Here is a 26,443-nt window from a genome sequence, read left to right on the forward strand (position 1 = left end):
CTGACACTGGGGGCCTTTTTGCACGGCTTCAAAATCGCACAATGGTTGCCAATTGGAAACGCTATTGATTTGGCTTAACGCATGACATCGTAGACAATCTGCCACACACCTGAAACCAATCTGCAAAAAGCGCTTCGTTGTAGCGCTTTCAGGGGAATCCCAAAAAGTGGATTCACCCTCCGGAAAGCGATACAGTCCTGCAACCAATCTGCAACACTAGCGAAAAAGACCTGTGCGTTAACATTGTTGCGGTTTCTTCAAAGTCCCTCCTCCTGAGCCTGTCCTCCAAACTTCCGGCGAAGCGATCGCCATTTTTTTTTCTCCGAGCGAGCGGGGATAAACGCACCAGCGAGCCTCTTTCTGTTTAGAGGCTTCCCTGGCTTCAGTCCTTCACCTTTAGTCACTAAGCACAAACCACAGAAAAGCCCGTTTGCTGATGTATTTTCCCATTAATTTTTACACATTAATTCAGCCGAAAATCGGGCCCGTGAGGGGGGGGGGGGGATTTTTTTTTTTCACTCGAGGCAGCGTGGCAACGATCATACGATCAAACAACAGCTCAAACACACCAGGCAGCTGTATTGGTCTCTCCATTGCAACGAATCTACCCAGATTCGTTGCAATGGGTCTGTTTTTTTTTTAAAAAAAAGCTTTCTTAAAGGGAAAGGGGCTGTTTGGGAGCATGCTAACGGCTGCCCATTGGCTGCTTGACGGCCAGGGGCGGGACGAGCTTGGCAATAGCGCTTCCTTTCTAGCGATTTCTGCCGAGACCGGAAGCCTGTGGGAAACGCTAAAAAACGCAACTGATTCCACTACAAAGGCAGGTATGCATAACGACGAATTCCACTATTTTAAATGGCGATTTTTCATTCAGTGACCAATTTGCAACAAAGATCCCCGTGCGTAAAGGCCCTGGGTGTAACTCTCTTGACTTTAGGCCATTGCCTAGAGGAACTATTTATTTTGCAAGATCTTCATACTGCAAGACTACTCTACAGCTGGCTGAATAGTTTCAGCATGGACCAGTCTGTTGTACTGTATACTGATGAACATTTTGGGAAGACACAATGGAAGCTGTTCTCATTTAAACTATAGAAATGTATTCCTGTGGACTGGCTTCATGGGATATTATCCATTGACTTCCATGTACTGATCTGTAAATTTTTTCATAGCCCCATTGCCTTAGTGGTGGCTGTGGAATGGTTTGGTATAGCCCAGTCTCATCAGATTTCAGAATGTAAGCAGGGATAGTCCTTGGAAGGGAGGCAACCACAGAAAGGAAGGCAATGACAAAACCTGTGCTTCCCCCTTGCCTTTAAAGCCCCTTGCTGGGTCACTGTAAATCAGTTGTAATTTGATGGCACTTGTGTACATACTGGGGTAAGTAAAAAAGTATTACTACTAGGGTTTAAGTTCATATATGCATAGGCTTATTCCAAAGAAAGTTGAAAACTGCATCGGTGAGAAAAAGGCCAGGAAAGTTGCACTGAGAATTTTTCCCTCCATCATGATAATGCACCTGCTCATTCTTCATGGGTAGCAAGGCCTGCACTATTATAGAATCGTAGAGCTGTAAGGGGCCACACAGGCCATCTAGTCCAATTCCCTGCTAAACGCAGGTTCAGCCCAAAGCTTCCTAAAGCATCCAAGAAAAGTGTGTATCCAACCTTTGTTTGAAGGGGAGTGAGGGGGAGCTCACCACCAACTTAGGCAGCCTATTCCACTGCTCAGCTACTCTGACTGTGAAATTTATTTTCCTGATCTAGCCTACATTGTTCTACTTGTAGTTTAAACTCATTACTGCGCGTCCTTTCCTCTGCAGCCAACGGAAACAGCATCCTGCCCTCCTCCAAGTGACAACCTTTCAAATACTTAAAGAGGGCTATCATGTCCCCTCTCAACCTCCTTTTCTCCAGGCTGAACGTTCCCAAGTCCTTCAACCTATCTTCATAGGGCTTGTATTTCTGGTAAGGTCTTGGAGGAGGAGTATATCTCATGGCTTAACTGCCACTCAGCACTTAACACCCACTCAGGGCTGCTAGCCCGCCCCTGAGTGCCTGTTCCTCCAACCAGCTGGCCTGTCTGTCCAGCAGCCTGCCAATCACCTTCCGTCCCCCATCCATGACCACACCCTCCTCCCACTTCAAGGCTCAGAGTCTGCATATCCCTGCTGCGTGAGAGCTTCCCCTGCCGGTGAGTTCCCTAACAGCTGCCTGCAGCCTTTCCAAGTCCTGGGGGGAGGGGGAGGCCATCCGCAGAATTCTTCCATCCCACCCTCCCAATCCGGCACCCGTTGCATTCCTGAATGCAATGGGCTTGGCCCCTAATTCAACAATAATACCTCTGGGCTACAAGGAATATGTATTTGTAGCCCAATTGACATAATTTTTGCCAGCTGTTTCCAAAAGGTGGAGGCACACCACACATGAAGGAAATCCGCTTTATCTTCTTTACAGAACCAACCATCAGTTGTGTCAGTTTTATAAATCTTGGCCAATCTCAAAGGAGTTAAGTGAATCATTTGTATCAAGTTTTCTCTCAGAGCAAAGCATACTGTAATGGTAATACCTTGAGGAAAGTTCATTGGTGTTCTTTGTGGGATAGTTCATTAGCATTCTGCAATATGTCATTCTTTTAAATAAGCATCACTTGCATTTTATGCATATTTCCCCAGTCATGTAAAGAATCCAAATCTGCTTCTTCGGTTTGGCAAACAGATACCCATGGCTTCACTTTTTTTTTTAAGTACGTTGTGCTGAAGAAAAGAATCTTGCCTCTCATCCACAGACAAACCATTCAACAGACAGGAAAGAGCTGAGGCAAAGAATACAGACAGTATCAAACAGTTGCTGTCTGCCTGGATGTTAAATACTATTAAGGAATCCAGTGATGTCACTGTAAAATTGAATCACTGCCGAAAAGAAATCATGGAAAGTAACCCATGATTAAACAGGAATTGACAGTCAATAAGCATGCAGTTCTAAAGTGGAAGAGTTAACTCTGTTCTCTAGAGCTGTCATCTACACCCTGCCCTGAAGATAATCAAATCATGAGATAAGCATTATGATACAAAAGAAACACATTATGTGTCTGACAGCGAGCTTCTGCAAATCATGCCCCTTGCCTGTTTCTGGGAAGGAGGAAGCACACTGGGAAGGAGGAAGACTTCTTAGCATGAAAAACTTTAGCCATGGGTGAGCTGTAGGAATTGCACCTTGTACGCTGTATATTAGCAATACCCCTTTAAATTTCTTGCTGCAGGCAAGCAGTGTCACCTCCTACCTGTTACTTTTTCAGTGCCTATTGTGAGGCCTTCCTTACCTGCTGTGGAGCACGTCAAGCATCTTGTTCACCACAACAGGTGAGATGTCTGATGCCTGAGATGGCAGTCCTTATGGACTGGACTTAGCTGATACAGGCAGCCACAGGTCTTCTCCAGGTAATGAATGTGGGTAGCCTATGCACAGCGGGTGTGGGGCATGCCTGCTTTGATTGAGCTAAATGAGAAAATACAGCACAGAGAAGAAAGTAGTTCTAATGTAGGGACAGTAGGGTGAAGTCAAGCTGAACTTTCAAACTGGCTGTGAATGAGTCATGGGATACAACTGCTCACTTCACGAGGCAGCAAATAACAGCAGTGTTTGTGCTTGTAAGAGCTATGCTAAATCTGGAGAGTTGTTACGAAAAATTGAACTCACTATCTTGCTTATGTGTAATGAGGGGAAAAAACATCTACAGAGAATGGTTGTATTGATTTGGAAAGGAAATGGAATTGGCAGATTCCCAATCTAAATTGAAATACAATTTTGAAAGAACACTTAGTTCCATTATCGACTGTTATCCTGAATTGCATTGCAATTGCCCTGGTTTGCAGAAGCCTGAAGGCCGATATCATTTTACAACTTTTAGAGTAGGATGCTAGCTAGGGGGTGAGAATAGGGCTTTTCCCCTGGTTTACCGAGTATGGGGAGGCCATGGTTAACCTTAGGAGTGCTGAACTTAATAGTGCATGCAAGGAAAGTAGCAGGCAGTGGCCAGTGGTTGGATATTGCTGCAGGTGGCAAACAAACAAACAAACAAAATCTAATTAGAATACTTAGAACCTAAAAGGTTGAATGTCTGTTGTGAACTAGACAACAAGTTGCAAAGGTTTGTGAACATTTATTTTGTACAACTTTAAACCTTTCAGATTAAAAACACACACAAAACCCATAGCGCATTGTTGAATAGTTATCCTGTGCACTATACAATCTTAGGTCCTAGACCTTCTTAGACCTAACACATTTCATCCCTCCCTGGGTCTTCCTCAAAGGTCTAATTATGACACACTCATAATGATAAAATACATAAAGTAGCCAGTAAAATAAATAAAATTATAAAACCTGTAAAAAATTGAGAATGGGATAATTATTATAAATTCAAACAACTCAAATCAGTAATGAAAAAAGGCTATATTATTATCTGGCTTACTTATCTTTTAGGCCAACAAAATCAATGGATCTGATGGGATATTTCAATGTATCAGTTTATAGTCAGATTCATAACTACAGTTCCTTTTCAGTCTTAGTAACAGAGAAGGAAAGATTCTTTTTTAGATGGTAGGGGTGAAAACTGTCTTCTGCTAAAAATGAGTTGACATCTGTGGGTTTCCTGACAGTGTCTGTTTGAATGCAGTTACCTTGTTTTTAAACAATCATAGCTAGAAAATGGGTGCTGTTCTTATCATACTCCAATTCAAACTGAATGGTTTTATTGACTATATGAATAGATTTTGTGAACGGAAGTAATGTTTATGCACGAATGGTACTGCAAAAATCAGTGGGATGTGTTAAAGACACTCCAGAACAATATTTTGGAACTCTAAATGCAGACATAGCATATGCTTACTTGCAGCTCCCCCCCCCCCACATGCCCAGCAAGTTTTGTCAAGCTGGGCTGAATCCATCCCAAAGCTTTTTTGAGGTACTATTATTTGTTTAATGCCTGTTCCAGCCTTTTCCAGGATGTTCCAAATGGCATTTTGGCCTGGAAAGGGGTAATAAAAATGTGGGAGCTCCACTGTTTCATTTGGAAAGCATTGTCCTCGAGTGTCTCTAATGCATTCCCCTATTTTGTGTGGTATTCTTGCTTGTTTAATGTGTGTTCTGGTGTGTCCCAGTGGCATTTGGGCCTGGAAGGGCAGTTCAATTGTTTTGATTTTTAAAAGATTGTTCTTGAATATCTTTAATGTATCCCACTATTTTTTGTAGTACTCTTGTTTAATACCTGCTCCGGCCTGTTACATGTGGTCTGGAAGATTTTTGGCCTGGTATGGGTTAGGAAATTTGCTGGACTTCTGCCTTTTCATTTGTAAAATATTATCACCAAGTCTCTGTAATGCATCCCACTCTTTTTGTGGTACTCTTCTGGGAGCATTATTTCATCTGATAGGTAGGACTGATAACAAACTGCAAGAGCCTCAGTGTCACCATAGTCAGCACCAGTTCCGAGCCATGGCCTGGGGAAAGCACATCCGTGTGGACATTGCAGTTCCCCAGGACTATATAAGCCAGGGAAACTGCAGCTTCCAGGTGGCCACCGCTTCCAGCAGGCTCAACAGGGCATCTGGTGGGGCACTGGGCAGAAAGTACAGCAACCAGATGGCCAAGCCCTTGACCACATACCATCCAATACCGACACACTCCACTCCAGAGATCACTGGTGCCGGGAGAGCCCTGTGGGAGGAAGCCTCCCAGACAAGAATAGCTACCCCACCCCCCACCCCCACTATGGAGAGACTGGTGGAGGACCAAGAACCCAGTCAGGCCTAGTTGTTTCAGGGCCACATATTCATACATCACAATCTATCCTTCACAAAGGATTAAATTACCCTCCACACTGATTCAGATTTCCACTGTTTATGTTCCATATGCTAATATGCACAGAACCTTATATGACTTTCCAAGTAATAAGGTTATGATCAGGTTATCTATTGTGTCCATATTAGGCTAAAAGGGCAATCCTAAGCAGAGCTCAACCTTCTAAGTCCATCAAACCCTATCAGCTAGTTCTTTATTCCCATACTGATTTCAAAAGCGATTTATCAACAGATACAGACCAATGCTCAAAAGAATGAGGGGGACGAGCTTTCTTAAACAGGAAAGGGTTTTATTTAATTAACAGAAAAGAAACCAAATTAAGTGATTTGCAGAACGAAATGGAAGAATATTGCAGAAAAGAACATTACGTTAGAAAAACACCCCAAACACTTCCTTAATGAACCGTCTAACTGGGGAAATGGACTAGATGGAAAAGGAAACAAGACACAGGAACCCGTCCTCAGACAGGAAGAGGAAGGTTCCTCTGCAGCAGCTTCTGGAGCTGAAATGGGCTAGGCAGAGAAAGAAAGTGCAAGCCCAGTGCATCTGGGTAAGAAAGGAAAGAGCCAACTACCAACCTAGCTGTTGTCTACAGTCATTCTACTGTTCAACTGCTGTTCTGGAAGCAATCAGAGGGAAGTGTGCTCACAAAGCAGGAAGTTTCCTGTTGATCCAATCAGGACCCTGGAGGAAATAATTTCAAAATCACCAGCCAGTTCCTATTCTATCTATGCTAAACATAAATCTCCTGTAAGGAACCATTTATATTTTGCTCAATTATGCACAGTGCAGATCTTGTATATTCTACCACTTCTTCTCAATATCTAGGGTGCCTAGTCCTTGAGGTTCAGGTTTTTTTTTCCTGTTAAGTCTACTGGGATTGTTCTTAGAAAGCCCATCTGCATCTTGCTGCTCTCGTGCCTGGAGGAAGGTTGGTGAATGTCCATGTTTGGTCCTCAATTGAGCTCCAATTTTCATTTCATTTCAGTGTTTTTTCCACTGTATTGCTTAGTTGTTGAGCATATTCTCTATGTCTTCCCCTGTGGAAAGTTCTGTCACAGCCTCTGAGTTAAATAGGAAAGCCTTCTTAGTGGTACTTCCTTACTGTATTCCCTGTCATGTAAGAAGATCATGGTCTGAGGAAGAGTGCTCGCACTCGAAAGCTCACGCCTTGAATAAATCTTTGTTGGTCTTAAAGGTGCCACTGGACTCTGATTTTGTTGTGCTACTTCAGACCAACAGGGCTACCCATTTGAATCTTTCCTTACTATCTGTAGCTGATATTCTGATTTCAGCTTCTGTATTTACCTTCTGGTTCTCGGGGTTCTGCTGGCACTTCAGCTGCTGCTGTAATCTCCTTTTCTTCTCATCATGAGTAGCCTTTCAGCAAACCAAGGGGCTGCGCAGCTCGTTGAACTGACAGAGGGTGTTTAAATGCAACTGTATCAACCAGGTCATTGCTTCATTGCAAAGTCAACCAGGACATGCATGACAGAAGCGCCAACTATATCAGCAGGGGAATCCCCTAATGCCATCTAGAAACCTGACAGCTCCATCAGGCTGCCTGGGAGGATAAATCTTGATCATCCACCTCTTTGGAGTTTTGCTATCCCTGTCAATGTAAATTCCAGAAACTACTGATCAACCCATGACAAGGAGACTGTCTTAGATCTCCCCCGCTTCAGATCTCCTTTTTCCTATCCAGAAGAAAACACCAGATCAAAAGTGTGATCTGTAGTGTGGGGAGCTTTTATTGCTTGGAAACAATGAAATCTTGAGCCATTCCCAACAAGGTAACCTCAGCATGGATGTTGAAGTCCCCCAAACAAACCATGTTTGAGAGCACCCCCACAAGCTCAGGGATAGAGTTAGGCAGTGGAATGGGGGGTACAACAAAGGAATACCAGTCCTGTCTTGCACTCCCACCACTAGATATGCATTGTCAGAGCCAGAAGTAGGGGTGAGCACTTTGGTGCAGTTCGGCCACCTTGGATTTCACTGATCACCGAGGTAGCCTAACCTCACCGAAGTGCTCACCCCTAGCCAGAAGAGTCCAGGACAGGGTAAAGTGAGGGGAATTAGGCCAACTAGTATGCTTTAAGAGAAGAACATTGTGTTGCCTATCTTCCATGTGTGTGGTCATGGGTGTCTAAGTGTTGAAAGAAACATGAATTCAAAGCAGGTGTCATTTCTTTACCCTGGAAGATTCCCCTCCCTTTCAGATGGAATAATTCTATTCCAAAATCATACCATCAGTTTTTCATAAGTCCTTCAGAACAGCTTCTACGCATTAAGGAAAAATCTAAATAATGTTTGTTATACTAAAAGTGTATTAGTATTAGTGTATTAGTATTACACTTGCTTACTGAACCTGGCTTTTAATGTGTGATGGAAGTGCTACAGTGACCTCTGTTGATAAAACAAAGCAATGAATTTCATAACTGTTGCATTTGCTCTTCCCCTGGCGTAATATTGTATCACCACATTTGTTTCAATACAAATATGATACAAGTATTCCTTAGAACATTAGAGAAAAGAGCTGTGGTTCAGTGGTAAAATATTTGCTTCGCATGAAGGAAGTCCCAGGTTCAGTTCCCAGCTGCTGCTGATTTTGGAGGGCCAAGGTTCTGATTCAGTGTAAATCAGCTTCAATTCTACAAGCTAGAAGCCCCCAGGGAAGCACAGGCGAGTGGGAAATTTGGAAATCCCATCCTCCAAATCTCTCCCCCTCTGTAACATAATCCTAGATCAGTCACAATCCTCCCTTACCGGGGTAATAATAGAAATTGAGTTCCCTCAGAAACATCAGGCCTGACACACCACACCAAATGCAGCCTGTCGGCCCCACCAACAGACTGAGAACCTTCTTGTTTTATAGTGGCTGTCTAAGGCTACATACATTAACCTGTCTGTGAGTCAGAGAGAGAGAGAGAGAGAGAGAGAGAGAGAGAGAGAGAACTTGTTCTTTATATAAACGGCTATGCACAGCTCGGTGGGTCATAAATTGTTCAGAGTGAACCTGTCACCTCACAGCATGACAGGGTGAGCCATGAAATAATGTTTGCTCAGTCCCAATAGACTCTGTAATGGAGTGGATCCTCTTGTATCGCTTGAGAAGTGACTTACGGAGGAATATGTGACCTTCGTTCATAAAGCTTTCTGGATCTAAACTGAAACTGCCTGCTGTCTAAAAGTTATCCATGAAGAGAGACAGTTGGAAGCTTAGCTATGTAGCAGTGTGGCTGCACTGTATAACTGTTGGAACCCGTGGAAGTCCCTGTCTCAAACACTCAATACACATAATTTAAACACTGATATTTAAATTGATCTCAAGTTTGCTGTTATACATATGAACTGTATTGTTGGGCCACAACAGAGTGTTACCTCCTGAAGGCGCCTGCCAATTTATATACCATCATGAACAATGGATTTTCACACCATTGGTCAGTTTTGGTTTAATTTCTGTGAAAGAACACTTGCATCATTTTATGGTTGGGGGTCACCACAACATGAGGAACTGTATTAAAGGGTTGCAGCATTAGGAAGGTTGAGAACCACTGATTTAGACCCTATTTTTCTTCCCAACACAGACTCAAAGAAGCTTACAACATTGTTCTCGGTTGTATTCTCATCATGACAACCTTATGAGGTAGATTAGGCTGAGAGTTAGTGCCTGGCCCATGGTCACCTAGTGGAACTGGGAACCTGTGTCTCCCAGATCATAGCCCTACTCTCTAACTAGCTCACCATGCTGACATGATGGCTGGAGGCTGGGCTTTGACTTCACAGAGACTGGTTTGTAATGCGCACAAACCTGGTTGATTCCCATGGTTCTATCACCCCACAGGTAGAACGCTTCAAACTCTAATGTGTGTATGTCCAAAGTTCTTTTGTGTCCATGTAAGAGGAAATTTCAGACTGAATAGTGCTAGGTCTGTAAAGGAGGAAATTAATATCTCACAAATGGGCTACTGTGGGAACTTCTTGTACTGGATTGGGAACAGGGGTGAATGTGTGTCAAATGAACCGTGTATATAGCAGCCCCACCCTAAGCAGAGTTCAGTGTTCTTGAGGGCATTGGAGTCAAGGTGTTGACTTGTTTAGAATAGCACTGTAGGTCTCTTTATAGGCTGTGATCTAAAATCAAGCTAAGATAACATTTCAACAATTAAAATTCCAAGAATTCAATTGATTTATGCAAGCTTAGGGCTATTGTATTTCCTTGAGGAAAATGGCCACTTTGGCTGAAACCATGTTTACCTTTCCTCTAATTTATGTTTAAAACTAAAAGCAGCTTCAAAACACAGAGATGATGAGCAGAGAGTCACTGTAGGAGAAAACATAATCTTAGCCTTGGCTACTTTTGGGTTAAAATCTAAGATGTTTTTTCTAGCTGCAAGGGAACAAGATGTATATCTGTACTTGTTTCCGTGCAGGAGGAAAAACACCTGGAGATAGTGATCTTGACCAGGGAAAGGGTCAAAAGGAAAGCCAAAAGGAAAGGGTCAAGCATCTACTTTCCTACCTGCTGGTCCTCTGCTGACGTCATCATCTTCCACGCTTTAGGCTGTTTTTCTCTTGTCTTTAAAATGCATTTGGTGGAGGAGGGAATGTCTACAAAGTGTGTTACCTTTGGTTTCCCTCCCAGCACATGGGAATAAAAGACTGTGGAAAATACTGCTTAGAAAATATTACATCATTATGCTTGGGAATAAAATATAGAATCATAGAATCATAGAGTTGGAAGGGGCCATACAGGCCATCTAGTCCAACCCCCTGCTCAACGCAGGATCAGCCCTAAGCATATCTTATCTTAGTAGTCATAAACTTAACTGCTAGCACGTTATTTCTGCAATGCATCAGGACAAATCAAGCTGCTACCAGGGACTGCTGAAATGTCATTCTGTTTGTATGCCACGGTGTCTGGATTCCGCCTCAAGAGTCCTGTAAAGAGTCAATTGTTCTGTTTCCATTTGGCAGATGACATTAGGAAGACAATTTTGCTTTTAAATTTTTAAGCAGCTTTTGTTTAAATATTAAGAAGCAAGGCTTTTCTTCCGGAGCCTTAAGCACCACTAAGCAAGGAGGAGGTGCCTTTGCGATCTCTTATTTTTTGATCTACGTTATCATTTTGCAACATTCTGGTGGCCCAGATGGGACACATTCCATTAACACATTTCTTCTCCCAGGGGCGAGTATAACAAATTCCTGACTATCCCTGTGCCTTGATTACTATAAAACTCTATTGTGCGACCCATGCGACCTTTCATGGGGAAAAAAATGCCCAACTGAGAAGATTTGATGTACATCTCATCTATCTATACAGTTTGATACACATTTCCAACACGTGCATGCAAAACTATCTTGCCACATGATTCCTAGAGATTTTCCTCAGTGTGGACAAACGCATGATCTGCAGTGTTGTATCAAAAGGTAGCTAAAATAATAATGTGTATTAGATCTTAATTTATGGCAAGACTGGCTAAAGCTCATCCGCAGGAGCCATATTCAGTGCTAAGGGTTACTGTTAGAGCAGGTTAAAATGTTCCTGAGCATGTGCAGAAGCTTTTATTGCTAGATGGGGCTGCTACACTTCTAGGTGGAGCTTTAAAAAAAATAACAGGAAATCAGCGAGGTCAACATTACATGCAAAGACTTTCGTTATGGTCTGATCAATCACAAGTATTGAGTTGCAGCTTTCTAAATGTATTGTTTAGGATTGGACTGCTGTTAACATCAGATATAAACAAGCTGAATTTAAAAAGTTACTTTTAAGTTTAGAAGTTGTACCTAAGTAAACAAGCAACTAAAGTAGATACTCTAAAGAAATAATGATTTTTCTTCTTTAACTGAATAGCAATTTCCTTCTGCCTTTGACCCTTTTAGTACCTTGTCAAGCACACAGTCAGAATCTCTAAAGAGGGGTATTATTTTTCAGAACACTTAAAACATTGATAGTGATCTGGGGAAAAAAAAATTCACCCAGGGCCAAAAGGAATTTGTGCAGGCTGAGTGGGTAGGCCAGGAAAGTAAAATCTGCAACTCTTTCACTTCTGCAGATCATCAACCATTGGTATTGTACTGTGATTTATGTCCTGTTCTAAAAAGAGTGCTCTGTGTTTACATGTAAATTGCATTGTCTTATGCTTAAACACTGGGGTGGTGTTGGGGGGGGGGTTAGGTGGGATGAATTTATGTCCCAGGTAGAAGGATGGTGCTCCCTTTCGGTCCTCCCTTGGCTAGAACCCTGCCTGACAATGTATTTGGAATTAATACATACCCTGGAATGGGACTTGGGGTTTTAATTCCTGCCCCCAAACTCTGGATCCATTTTATTTTTTAGATATTTCTACTCTAACCTCCACAACAGGGACTCAAGTAAAATGGAGTGACTGGCCCAAAGGTCAGCAAGGTTCCAACCTGGTTAGCCAGATCCTAGTCCCACAACTGACCTTTGACACCTTTTGTAAGGAGGAAGGAATAAAACATTCTGGGGAGCCCCCAACTGTCAAGGGGGGGGGAGAAAAGTTTGCTTCCTTCCTGGTAGCTCCATGACGGTCAGAGGGTTTGGGAATCAGTTTAAAACTGTGGAGGAAGTAACCCATAGGTTGTTCTTCTAGTCGGTCCAGTTATTATGTATAGCTGGATCTGTTCGTCTTTGCGCTGTCTCTGTCCCTCTTCTCCGAATGTGATATCCACTGAGTCTTCCTGCCAGCTGGCAGCACCCTGTAATTTTGGCAATACAGATAAACTGTTTCACATGAGTTATAGAGGAGGTGGGGACTGGAGACATGTTATCATAAGAGTCCATGTGCACGAAAAAGTTGGCATGTTTTTGTCAAAGTTTGTCAAAAAACATTGTGAGCTAATGCATGCTACAGATCTTTGTTTTTGAAGGATAGAGATGGTGCAGAAAGCCTTTGGGTGACCTTGGGCTCACTAGTGCACTGATAAAACTGTTTTGACCAAGCAGTAATATCAGCGCTCTCTCAGCCTCACCTACCTCACAGGGTGTCTGTTGTGGGGAGAGGAAAGGGAAGGCGATTGTAAACCACTCTGAGACTCCTTCTGGTAGAGAAAAGGTGCATATAAGAACCAATTCTTCTTCTTCTCCTTCTCCTCCTCCTCCTCCTCCTCCTCACTTGTACATGCCTAGGCTCTTGGATGAATGCACAGAGGCTCGTGTCATCCTTGTGCCGGGACCATACTAATCTTCTCTGTATAGTTCCAATTCCCTGCTCTTCCACATGCAGCCAGCTGGGTGAGCTTGGGCTGGTCACAGCCCTGAGAGTACTGTTCTGACCAAGCTGTAACAGCAGGGCTCTCTCAGCCTCACCTACCTCACAGAGTGTCTGTTGTGGGGAGATGGAGGGAAAATGAACATGCTTTTAGGCAGTGAAAAGCGGGGTATAAAAACCAACTCTTCTTCAAAACCGGCCTTGCAAACTGAGGGTCCTGGCTTCCTTGATTGAGTCAATATATCTCTCAAGTTGAGTCTTCCTCTTTTCCTGCTAAAACAAGTTAAAAATAAACACAATACTGACATTGTTAAAACGCCAGATAATGAGGTACAGGGCTAGAACTATCAAACAGTTATGGGGAAGGGGTACGGTGAGGATCTTATTTCAATTTAGTGATTATGCCACATGTAAGCAAGAAAGAAATGGTGGGCAACGAAAATGCTGATTTGATTCTGCCCCACTGCAACTGTTTCAACACTCAAAAACTCTACATAAATAGAATGCCACAATTAAACAAACGTGTTTAAGTGTTTCTGCCCCCTTTCTTCAGGGGGTGAAAGTGTGCAATTCCAAATGTGCAATTCCAACCCACTGCTTTGACAGCTGGCACATGAACCGCTGTTTTTACGGGAAAATGAGAGTTGTCTTTCAAATGTTGCTTCCTTCCAAAAGGAATCCAGACCTTGAGAAAGCTGGTCCTGGTAAAACCTGAATGGTTGAGAGAAGCAAAATCCTATTCATTCATCGAGCTACAGAACTGGCTCTCACCCACGAAGGAACACCGCATGCTAGGGAGCCACATAACCATATACACCCACCTGTACAGCACTCTGTTTCCAAAATAAGAAAGCTCAGCAGACGTATCATGATGCAGCACACATTTTAAGAAGGTGCCCCTTTGTTCAATGAAAACATACATTTGCCAGAAAATACAGCTGCTATTTAAATGCGGGGCTTTTCAAGTACCCCACGTTCCAAATGAGAACTTTCCAGTTTCACTTTAGGGGAGCCCATCCTCAACGGTCCCTCTGAGTCAGAAAAGAAACCGAGTGACAGGGATGCCAGCTTGCAGGTGGGCCCTGGGGATGCCCTGGGATTACAGCTCACCTCCAGACTCCCGAGATCAGCTCCCTCGGAGGAAATGGGTGCTCCGGAGGGTGGGCTCTGTGGCACTGTGTCCCATGGGCGCCCCTGGCCTCTCCAGGACTTTCTCAGGCTGGATCTGGCAACCCTTCCACAAGCGCTCCGGGCGGCGCTCGCGTCTCCCGTCGTCGCGGTTGGTTTGCTTGTGCTCAGCCTCGCGTCGCCGACACCGCGCTGGGCTGCTGCCCCTCCCAGGGACCAGGCGCTCCCAGGGCTGCCGTGGGGGTGACCTTCAGCGAACCCGACGCCCGGCCGGGGTGGCTCACGGAGGGGAGGGGAGGGGAGGGCGGCGCAGCGTGCGCGCTGCTCGGGAGCCCCACAGCCCCCACCTGCTTCTGGCCGCCTCGGTGCAGGAAGGAGAAGCGAGGGGGACAAGAGTCCCCGAAGTGACCCGGCGGCGGCGGTGTGTGTGTGCGGTCGGGGCGACACCGCGCCGGCGAAGAGGAGGAGCAAAGCCGGCGTCCGGCCGCTTCCCTCCGCGGCTGCTCCGTCTCCCCCTGCAGGCCGCTCCGACCATGCCCCCGAGGAGGTGAAGCCGCCTCTCGCTTTCGCTCTTTGCCGCTGCGCACGGAGGGAAGGCGGCGGCGGTGGCGGCGGCGGCTCCATGGGCGCCTTTGGGAGACCCTCGTGGGTGCCCGGAGGCGGGGCTCTGCTGCTTCTCCTCCGCGTCGGGCTTCTTCAGCCCGGCGTCGCGGCCAACGGCCTGCCGGAGCCCGCTGCGATGACTGGGGTGAGCCCTAGCCCAGGCGGGACCACCGTGGAGGAGACCAGGCTCCAGGTCTTCACCTTGAATTACCTGTACGTGCAGGTCCCCTTCGAGATCACGCTCTGGATCCTGCTGGCTTCCTTAGCCAAGATCGGTGAGTAACCCAAGAAACCACCGGGGCAAAACTCTCCACGGGTCAAGCGACGGGGACTGCCCGCCGTCCCCATTTCCATCGTGCGGCGCAAAAGTGGAGGCAGCAGGTGATTTCCCACGGGGGAGCTTTAAGAAGCATCTTTCCCAGGAGGTCTAGTACTCTCGTCTCTCCCCCTCCCCCCCCAAAAAAAACTAAAAAACTATGAATGATAGAGAGGCCGGCTTCCAGTTCGTAACCAGGCAGATTAGGGAGGACAAATTAGTGACGGCAGCGCCTGAAAGAAGGCTGGTTTTTAGAACCCGCTGAACATCAGGGAAATAATGTCTCTGGAAAACGCCGTCGCCTCCCCTGTACTGTTTCGATAGATCTGATGGCCAAGATATTCCGCTTGCGTAAAGCGATCGGGCTGGATTCCCGATCTCAAGAAAAGCAACACGGGAGTTGGCACCATGTGCCTTCTATGATGTATGCGAGGAGACGTCAGTGCCTAGCAGATAAGGATCGCCTGGAAGTCTTCCTGCCGCATGGCTTACTAGTTTGTAGCCGGGTGCTTTCCTGCTTTTTGTTCTCAAGTTTCAGTTGGGGTGTTCCGAAACAGGGGAGTTGCAAAGAGAGAGGAAGCAAGAGAGAAAGAAAGACGCAAAGATTTCTGATTGGTGCAAATTAGTGTTCAGCTCAAAGCACTGAGATTAAAATATCTATTGAAAAAAAAAGCATCATGTGCCATTGGGCACATCTTGGATGTTCACAGAAATTAGAGCCTCGGTTTTCCAAAAACGGCTTATGTGTGTCACCTAAGCAGCATCCCTTTGTTGCATAAGCTTCTCAGTATTGGACCTTTTAGCACATGCCTGATTTTTTTCCATTGCGATAATTTTACTTTCAAAGTGCTTGATTTGGGCTGCCTCACTTGTGCTGTGTCATCACTTATGGAGTCCCTTGGGCATCCTGAAAGAAATACCTGCTATCAGGTCTACTGTTCTTGGCGATGTGTGTCTCTATTCACCTGCTCACATGACACCTGCAGCTCTTTCATTTGATCCAGGAAGCGCAGATTTTGAGCCAGGTTGGACAATAGACACCATTAACCCAAAGTCATGTGACTTGCAGCGCCTTCCTAAGCAGCGCTGCAGCCTTGTAAATCCACTGAGGTCAATGGCATTAAGTTAATTTAGGATTTGCAGAGCTAGATTGTCCAGTGACTAGACTGTTGGTCTGGATCCGAGAGTTCTCCATCTCAAGAGCTTTGTATTTTTCAAATCAGTAGAATAAGACAGGGATGTCTGTGCTGGCAGTATAGTATGATGACGTTTAAGTAGTATTGAGGGTATACCTTTCTTCCATTATGACAGGTGCCCCAGCCAATGAGCGTGCAGTATTTTCTGACCAATGAGAGCTCAGAGGAGGTGGGTGTAAGGCAGGTGTAAGGGCCTGCCCACGTGGTCAGGTTGCCCCTCCCCATGAAATGGGAGGGGGTGGACGTCTTGTTGTAGCTTATGGTTTAATTAAAATAAGCAGATTAATTTTGGATCTTTGATGCTAAAAAAACCCACCCCTGCAGGGTGGGCTCTTGTAAGGATTTACAAGAAGAGTCTCCAATGCAGAAGCACATAGGGCAAAAAAGCAATCATGATGTCCCATAGTTGGTATTTGGACATTGCCCAAAGTTTTTATCCTTGTTAATTTCAAAGTATCATGGTTTAATTAAAATAATCAGTTTAATTTTGGATCTTTGATGCTAAAAACAATCCCTCAGCAGTGCTGCCTGCTGTACAGTTTTACACATAGGGAGTGCTCTGGACTTCAAAGGAGTTCTCTGTGTGGCTGGAAGAAGTCTCAGAGAGTGTGGCACGGGATGGTAGGTGGGTCTTTGATCTGCTTTTTGATCCACTTTGCTCTGATTAAAGCCTGATTGGGCATCTGCTGAACTACTACCCTCAATCCTATGAAACAATTTCAAATCCAAGTGGAGGTGTAGGGTGCACTGAACATGTACTTCTTAGGTACCTTTCTTTTACAACTGCAGCAACCAAGTTTTATTCTCCCTCTACTCATAGATGCCCCTGAGAATGCAAGCGGAGAAAAAGTCTGATTCCCCCTATAGAGTGGGAAGGCCCCCATACTCAAACAGGTAGACAAATGTTGTGCACGCATATATAACTTAAGGGGAAGACAACTGAAGCTATCAGTGGTGATTTAGAGAAGTTTTATTATTAAAATTTAAATTTGTAACCTTAAATTTTAACTTTGGAGGGTCTTTTACTCTTTGTGAGCAGTGTCATTCTTTGCAGTGTGCTTATCATAATTGACAGCTCTGGCACCCCTCAAGAAGCTGTGCTTTTGATGATATGATATCTGGTTACAGTAGTCACAGCAGTCGCGCTTCACAGGGCAATGTGCCACCTCGACTATCTGTACAAACAGCTGCCAATCCACTTCTTCATCAGAGAGCTGCAACAGAAAAACACAATCCTATTTTTTTATTTCTACCCCACTGCTGAGGGATTCCTGACAGTTAAGAGTGGTTTCTCAGTGGAACAGGCTTCCTCAGGAGGTGGTGGGTTCTCCATCTTTGGAGATTTTTAAACAGAGGCTGGATAGCCATCTGACGGAGAGGCTGATTCTGTGAAGGCTCGGGGGGGGGTAGTAGATTACAGTGGATGAGCGATAGAGTTGTGAGTGTCCTGGGACACTCCATTTTTAATATCTGCCATCAAATAATATGTTCACATAATGTAACACAGGAAGCTCTATGGAGAACTCCTCTTCCTGATGTCTAACTATAATCATTAGGAACGGGGGGGGGGGCTGCAGTCAGGGGATCCCCTCTGCCTCAGCTTTCCTCAAAGAAGTCTTGGTTAGTGATTAAATTCCTCTACTGAACAAGCAAATTCATAATTTTATACCCCCTCCCCCCAAAAAGAAATGATAAGAAAGGAATAAAGGACAGGTGGGAAAATATTCACCCATGACAGTTTCTCTTGAAGATGCTACCGAAAATCTACAAACTGCTTTTAGACATGTGGTACAGATGCATTTCAAACTGCCTGGATATTTAATAAGGGAATTCAAAGTTTAGGTGAATGCATATCCAATTATTAAAATAACTGAATCTTAAAGTCTACGATTTAAGACTCAATAACCCCCACTGCTGAAGATGAAACTCAAATACTTTGGCCACCACATGAGAAGGAAGGACTCCCCGGAAAAGAGCCTAATGCTGGGAGCGATTGAGGGCAAAAGAAGAAGGGGACGACAGAGAATGAGGTGGCTGGATGGAGTCAGTGAAGCAGACGGTGCAAGCTTAAATGGACTCCGGGGAATGGTAGAGGACAGGAAGGCCTGGAGGATCATTGCCCATGGGGTCACGATGGATTGGACATGACTTTGCAACAACAACAACAACCCCCCACTGCATTTCATTTCGGGGTACAATGTACAGGGGGACAGGGGGTAGGGTTTGCAAACCCCCTCTTGTGTTTAAAGCAGGGGGGGGTGGCTATTTTCAGAGGGCAGACATGCTAGAGGAACTGCGGATACATGCATCCTGTTCTTTCCAGGGGGGAATGCTTATCAATACTTTCCAGAAACATGAATTTCACTCTTCTCTCATCCCTCCACACATCTTCCCGTCTCAGTGAAATCACAGGTCAGACAGGGGCCAAATGATTTCATTTTATACAGCTGATCTTTTAATATGCATTTATACATGCGGGTTGCATAATATTACTAGTACTAGTAGCTTAAGCCCGTTGTAGGCAGAAATACAGCGGGCGCTAGAATGGTGTGAGGGTGGAGTGTAATGCGTTGACAAATTGGGCTTGAAGGGCGGGAGGAGAAAGATGCAGTGGCCAGAATCATGGAGGGACCCCTGGCATAAAACCCCCACTGGCATAAAGCCCCCAAACTCGGTGATAGTCCAGAACATATAAAGCTCCCCTGTCCAGCGGCCAGGAGAAGGCAGCCCGGCCCCGGAGAGGACTTACCGCATCGGCTGCCAGTCAGTCAATGTGGTGATTCCATGGCCGGGCAAAGCAGGCAACGGGGAGCCGCTGCTTGGAGCTCCTGATTGGCACCTCCGAGTTTTTATCCCGGACGGGGCCCGCCCTAACTCCTCCCACACAGCCCTTAGTCAATTATTTAGTCCGCGGCGCAGCGCGCAACGGGCGGGGCTTAAAGATGACACAATCTATAGATGACCAAAAAGATCTGAAACCTCTTGATGTGATGAAATATCAAGTCCTTATGATGAACATAGATGCTTCACAGTGCTAGGTGACCAGAACTAAAGCCCTTACTTCTAAATTTCTAATGTTCTACACAGTTCAGATTTTTGTAACCTGAAAGCAAATACCAGAATTCGGAGAATACTTGTATTTAAAGGCTAAAGTTGCTGTTTGAAGACACCTGTGGAAAAAATCTTTACCTCAGCTGTCCTCACAGAAGTTTTGATTAGTGACAAGCAAATCAATAATTTTATACCCAAAAACTGCTAAGAAAGGTTGGGAAGAAAATTTTTCACCCGTGCCAGTTTCTCTTTAAATTCTTACTCCCTAAGCAGAAGACTGTGTGAATATACAGTTCAAGGACATTTTCTCACAAAGTATAATTTTTCAGTGCTCTTCTTGCACAATATTTTCACTTGCTTCAGACTACCTAAAGTTCTGCTATATAAGTGCAGTCAAAAGTGCAGTCACAAGTAGTTCACAAGACTCTGATGCTTGTCAGTTTGCTACAAGAAAACTGCCTGATTTTGATTTTCTGCACACCTGTGAAAACCACACACGCCATTTGGCAGTTTACTAGGTGTCACAAGGCAAGAAGAAGGACAAGGGTGTGTCAGCTTTTGGGTACACATGCGTCAGAAGATTGCAATTTATTACTTCATTAATTAGCTGTTACTTTTGTGCTGAACTACTGATGTCTTAAAAACGTGATTGTTCTTTCATAATTGGGAGCTTTCTTTTTGTATTTTGGTAGCTGGGTTTTTGATTAATCAGAGTCTATTGTTGCATAAGGTCTATGGGGATAAAGGAAAGGTAAAGGACAAATATAAATTTGCAGGTATCAGCCTTATTTATCTCTGGTGTCTTTAAGAATCTTTGAAATTTCTTTATGGATATCCTGCCAGAAAATGATACCATTCTTGAAGAGGGATGATTATACCGACAGAGTTTTCTGACCTTGTGATGTGCCTGGAGAAGGACAATTCCCTTTAACAGTGATGTGAGGTTCCAGGAAAAAATGAATTGGAATTTTTTTCTGGGAAAGATTCCTGTGCACTGAATAGAAGAAGAGTTGGTTTTTATACCCTGCTTTTCACTGCCCAAAGGAGTCTCAAAGCAGATTCCAATTGCCTCCCCTTCTTCTCCCCACAGCAGGTACCCTGTGAGGTAAGTGGTTCTGAGAGAGCTCTAAGAGAACTGCTCTGTGAGAACATCCCTGTCAGGACTGTGATGGATCCAAGGTGGCTGCAAGTGGCTGCAAGTGGAGAAGCAGGGAATCAAACCTGGCTGGCCAGATCAGAAGCTGCCGCTCTTAACTATTACACCAAGCATGGTCTGATTTAACATGATTATATATATACTAGCAGTAGAGCCCGCTGTAAAAAAAAATACAGCGGGCCCTAGGGGAGGGTTTGCTTCCCCTCCCGCCCATGTAGCAAAATGTTCCCCAGGCCCCGGGGCTTGGGCAGCATTTTAAAGGCGGTGGGGATGCTTTAAAACAGTCTCCAAGCCCCGGGGAAGGTCTGGGGAGCCGTTTTCGGGGCAGAGGCCAGGGAGCCTACCTTCGCTCTCGGCGGCCAGCAAAGTAATGGCCGCCGGAGCGAAGGGAAGCTCTGGTGGGGGGTGGGGCGGGTTGGGAGGCGCTCCTCCGAGTTTTTATCCCAGACAGAGCCCGCCCTAACTCCTCCCCACCAGCCCTTACTGCTTTATTTAGTCCGCGGCACCAGCGGCGCCACGGGCAGTTTAAAGATAGTATTTTAATTTTATGACAAAGCAACAAAATTCAACAGTAATGTTTGAGAAGGATAAAAGAAATCAAGTGTCCTTTAGATGTTATATTCAGACATACAAAACTTTTATATGGATTTTTGGGAGGAGGGAAAGATAAATGTTGATATCTCATGTACTTCTTTCTACTGCGTGGGTCTTCCTCAAACATCACATACACCTGGTTCTCTGGCAGCTGCACTGGTTCCCAGTTGAATTCTGTATCTGGTTTAAGGTTCTGGTTTTAGCCTTCAAGGCCATATGCGTACTGGGCCCTGTGTATCTGAGGGACTACCTATCGGTGTATGTCCCTTGGAAACTTCCATGGTCAGTAAATGCCAATTGTCTGGTAAAGAAGTCTGCCTGGCCTTGATTCCTGCTTGGTAGAATGAGTTCTGGGGAGATATCATGGCCCTGTCAAAACTCTGAGAGTTCCACAGAGCCTGCAAGATGGAGCTTTTCCACCAGACTTATGGCGGAGGCCAGCGGAAAAACTCATTGAACATCTACTCAGGTCTCCCTCTCCCCTCCCGCTATCCTTTCTTCTCCCTCCTTATTTCCTTCCTTATTTCCTCCCTCCCTCCCTCCCTTCTTAAACTTAGACAGTAATTAGATAGAAGTTTGATAACTGTATTCAATGTTTTAATCATTATTGATTATTGAAAGGATGCATATTTATGAGTGCTGTGATCCGCTCTGAGGTGACCAGTCATGAGGGCGCAGTGTGAAAAGCTCAAAAATAAATACATAAAATAAAACCAAAAATAAAGCTACTAATTAATTAGGATTCCTTAAAGAATGACGTAATGATAGGATGCTTCGGAGGTCATTCATTCATAGAGTCACCATAAGTTAGAAGTGACTTCATGGCACTTAACACAGGAAGAATGATGTGACGTTGGTTTACAAAACATAAGCTAATGATGTGTTTTTCCCCTTTCCTGCTGTTCTCAAGGTTTTCATCTCTATCACAAGTTGCCCCACGTAGTGCCAGAGAGCTGCCTGCTCATTCTGGTTGGATTACTCCTGGGTGGAATTATGTTTGCAGCGCAGGAAAGGTCTCCACCGGTTATGAAGAATGATGTTTTCTTCTTGTACCTTCTTCCCCCGATTGTCCTTGACGCTGGCTACTTCATGCCAACACGCCTCTTCTTTGAGAACTTTGGCACAATTTTCTGGTATGCAGTCATAGGGACTCTGTGGAATTCATTTGGCATCGGCATTTCCCTCTTCGCAATTTGCCAGATTGGCGCCTTTGGCTTGAGTGATATCAGTCTGCTTCAGTGCCTCCTCTTTGGCAGCTTGATTTCAGCCGTGGATCCTGTGGCAGTGCTGGCTGTCTTTGAAAATATTCATGTCAATGAACAGCTGTACATCCTTGTTTTTGGCGAGTCCTTGCTGAATGATGCTGTAACAGTGGTAAGTTTTTTTTCAGCTCTTTTTGTCATTAGAAGAATTCTTACTCTTTTTATTTATGGATTTATATCCCGCACCTTTAGCTGAAGGTACGAGGATGGGCTACAATGGTACAGCATAAAAAGAACACTATTAATTAAAAATTATTTATTTATTAGATTTATATACCGCCCTCCCCGAAGGCTCAGGGCGGTTTACATTATCCTGATAGTCTGACTATCAGAGAGTATGTAGGACAAATACCTGTTCTGGGACTACTTGGTCAGAGCCCCCACACATACACGCACACAGAGACTCTGTTCTCTTTTCCCCTCCCACCTTACATGTGGGTTTCCCGAACTCCTCCTTGGTTCCTTCCCCCTCCCTCATTCACAAAAAAACCCATACACAAACACAGACATACTGAGATCTCCTCCCTCTTGTTTTCCACCTTACCTGTTGGTTTCCCAATCCTCTCCCTCCCTCCCTCCCAAACAAACACAGACCCACAGAGTTGAAAATGATATTATGTAGACACCTGGTGACTCATCAGAGGGAGGCTTTTCCAAAGCCTGGGGGCTACCAAAGAGAAGGCCTCTGAGAAAGGTGAAACTGCAAGAACGCTCTCTCCTTGCTATCTCAGTGCTCAAGCAGGACTGTATTGGAGAAGGTCCTCCTTCAAATAACTGAGTCCCAAACTATTTCGGGTTTTATATATTGACATCAACAACTTGAATTGGGCTCAGCAGCAAATAGGGAGCCAGTGCATGTTTTTCAAGACCAGTGTGATGGGGGTCTGGCCAGAGACTCCCATCAGCAGTTGAGCTGCTGTATTATGCACCAGTTCCATCTTCTGGACCAGTGTAGCCTCATGTAGAGTGCATTACAGTAGTAAGTATGGAGGTTACCAGCAGTACATGCATCACAGTGGCTAAGTTATCCCTGTTCAGGAAAGACTGCAGCTGGCAAACCACTTGGAGATGGAGGTAGGCACTCCTGGCTACTGCTGTCACGTGACTCTTTAAAGACAGCAATGAATCCAGGAGAGCATCCAGATTGCACACCAGAACCAGGTGCCCCTTAACATCCTGGACCCCTTGCCACAGAGTACTAATTAATTGATCCTCATCCATTCCATTGCTACCTACAGGCAGCATACAAGCATTTTAACAACCGCAGACTCAGAAGGAATGGAAAGATACACTCGGGTGCCATCGGCATACTGATGGCCCTCCACTTCAGAACTCCTGCCGACTTCTCCCAGTGGTTTCATATGGATGTTAAAGAGCATAAGACAAAACGGACCCCTGGAGAACTCTGCATGAAAGCTCCCAGGGCACTGAGCATTTTTTCCTGGGCATATATGCAATAGAATTCTTGGTGTTGATTGAAAGTCAGATTGGAAGTTTGAGAGGGGAAGAATTCCTTAGATAGGAATTTCTGGTAATGCATGTGTCATATATCTTTTTAACATCTTATGCATTTTATAAAATGTTCAGTCATTTGTTCCTGGACTCAGGAGTGTGTTGGGATGTCAGAAAGGTGTCTAGCACTAGCTAGCTAGCAGATAAAACATAAGCTGTCCTCAAATCAAATGGAGACTGCAAACAGAAATTTCAGTTAGTGCTACCTTTATGTGGACATCTGTTTGTAGCTGCAATTTGATTACCGATGCAACCCTTAGATTGCCTTTAGATGGGAGCAATGTTTAATCATTAACTGGATTGTTTTTAAGACACAGTAGATCTCATTATACTTCCATTTCCCTATGCATAAATCAATCTAACATCAAATTGAGATGGAACAATATTAGACTTTGTTCTTGCCTCTGTTTACTTTTGGAATCCTTGCTGATGCATTAATCTCCCCTATGGTAATTGTAAAAAAAAACCCTCATTATATGAACCCTGTAATGCCAACCTTTCTCTTGATAGAATAATACATATATCCAGGAATCTCTCCATCATGTCTATCATCTATTATATATACAATATTTTTGTATTTTGTATAGACTTGTGTATAGACTCCAAAACAGACAAGGCAATGGGTACATTCAAATGTTATGAAAAACTAAACTCTTATCTGTGCCACCAGCATTGGTTACTCTACCAGGTATAAGTAGTGAATCCTGGTTTGTGTGTCAATCACATTCTGCCTGCATCTTGGCTTCAAAACAGAAAAGCCATCCTTCCTGAACTTGCATCTTTGTGGCCAAGTGGCTGCAAGGGACAGAGAATGCCTCAACTTTTTTTCAAATTGAGAAGTCACTATAACCACAATTAGTGCAAGCTGTGGTGGACAAATTAGCCCATGAAATGACAAGTTGTTGACATTCCTAGCTAACTAGGACTTGGTCATACTGTGACTTAGTGTACTCAACTTAGTCTTTGGCTGGATCCTGTATATTGACAAGGGATTCCCACTGAGTCAGAATGAGAAGGGGCTTCAGGAATAGGATTTCAAGTGACATTTCAGGCTGCTGTGGGAAGGGGGAAAAGGCTGAAAATGTCACTCTCTAACCGTTTACGCACTGGGAACTTTACTGCCCCAGCTCCCATGCAGGAGTACAAATCAGGGGCAGATGTGGGACACCAGGCAAAATGCTCTTCTGTGTGGGTGCAGGAAGAGGTGGGCCAACATGCCACGACTAAAACTCCAGCCTACAGCCTAGTATGAAACCTCCAGTGCATAAACAGTCTCTGTGGGTAGAAATCTTTGGGTGGACATATGCCTGTTTACCTCACCCATATCTATTAAGAATGGCTCAACCACAATTTGCTAACTAGATGCAAGTGGCTTTGTTTGAAAAAGTAAACAAAATCTGTGAGCAGATGGTTACTAAAACGGGCCTGCCTGAAATGACATGAATCCCCATCAGCTACTAAAATGGAATACAAGGGCTGTTTGGAAAGGCCTATGAAATGGTGAGCACTTTTTCAAACATTTGGGGGCCTAAGCATGTTGGGGCCAGAGGGAAATCTTGGCTGGAATATATACACAGAGGCTGTCTGAGGAGGCACCTGTGGACATACTACATCACTCTCTGAAATGTGCAAAAAGTATGTGGGGACAATCTTTCAAAACCATGGCAGAGGCATTTATTTAGAAAGGGACCCTTGAAGGTAGGACTTCCTGGAAGTCTCTGGTCTAGAGGGCAGCCGGTTCATTCCCTTTTGGCAACCTAAGAGGCCCGAGTTATGATATTCTAAAAGAACAAGAATGTGAAAGGAACAAGAATTGCCCAGGGAATGGAACAAGAAAGAGAGCAGGCTGGTTTAAGGTGAGGTAGAAAGTCAGTGTTTTAGAAGAAGAAGAAAAAGAGTTGGTTCTTATATGCTGCTTTTCTCTATCTGAAGGAGTCTCAAAGACTGTTTACATACTGGGAACTTCACTGCCCCAGCTCCTGTGCAGGAGCATAAATCGGGAGCGGATGAGGCACACTGGGCCAAATGCTCCCCCGTGTGGGTGCAGGAAGAGGTGGGGCAACCTGCCACAACTAAAACTCCAGCCTGCAGCCTGGCATGAAATCTCCAGTGCGTAAACAGTCAAAGCAGCTTACAATCACCTTCCCTTTCCTCTCCCCACAACAGACACCTTGTGAGGTAGGTAAGGCTGAGAGAGCCCTGATATTACTGCTTGGTCATAACAGCTTTATCAGTGCTGTGGCAAGCCCAAGGTCACCCAGCTGGCTGCATGTGGGGGAGCATGGAATCAAACCTGGTTTACCAGATTAGAAGTGCGCACTTTTAACAACTACACTTAGCTGGCTCCCTTTACAAGTTTTGTTTCTTCTGAATGACATCTTATTTAAAGGTGTTTTAAGAGGCTTATGATAACTGTGGTGCTTTCTGTTCCAATTTTGAATAGTTATCCCCAACTAAGTAGAATAATAGAATCATAGAATAATATGGAAGGTACCTCCTGGGCCATCTAGTCCAACCCCCTGCACTATG

At 44.6% G+C, this 26,443-nt stretch overlaps 2 protein-coding genes and 1 pseudogene across 7 annotated transcripts in view; 1 reads left to right on the top strand and 2 right to left on the bottom strand.

Moving 5' to 3' along the window:
* Nucleotides 1–4,141: 4,141 nt before the first annotated feature.
* Nucleotides 4,142–14,848, bottom strand: LOC143840265 (uncharacterized). Of its 6 annotated transcripts, none has more exons than XR_013232087.1 (3): nt 14,207–14,848; nt 13,199–13,369; nt 4,142–6,542 (listed from the first exon to the last, which is right to left on the bottom strand). XR_013232087.1 is itself a non-coding variant. In XM_077343572.1 (2 exons), exons 1-2 carry the CDS (start codon nt 14,846–14,848, stop codon nt 13,286–13,288), a joined length of 726 nt encoding a protein of 241 aa, XP_077199687.1. In that variant the 3' UTR covers nt 4,142–13,285. The 6 variants fall into 6 exon arrangements, 1 of the variants encoding a protein (XP_077199687.1); XR_013232089.1 differs by having other exon boundaries at nt 4,142–10,802; nt 12,311–13,807; nt 13,918–14,256; XR_013232091.1 differs by having other exon boundaries at nt 4,142–13,366; nt 14,207–14,327.
* Nucleotides 13,013–13,112, bottom strand: LOC143840853 (U6 spliceosomal RNA; annotated as a pseudogene).
* Nucleotides 14,847–26,443, top strand: part of SLC9A2 (solute carrier family 9 member A2) — a 41,589-nt gene continuing 29,992 nt past the window's right edge. The window contains exons 1-2 of the mRNA XM_077343571.1: nt 14,847–15,102; nt 22,051–22,514. Coding sequence (XP_077199686.1) covers nt 14,847–15,102; nt 22,051–22,514 — 720 coding nt within the window. The remainder of the gene's footprint in view (nt 15,103–22,050; nt 22,515–26,443) is intronic.

This window comes from Paroedura picta, chromosome 6, assembly GCF_049243985.1.
Source record: "Paroedura picta isolate Pp20150507F chromosome 6, Ppicta_v3.0, whole genome shotgun sequence".
NCBI lineage: Eukaryota > Metazoa > Chordata > Lepidosauria > Squamata > Gekkonidae > Paroedura > Paroedura picta.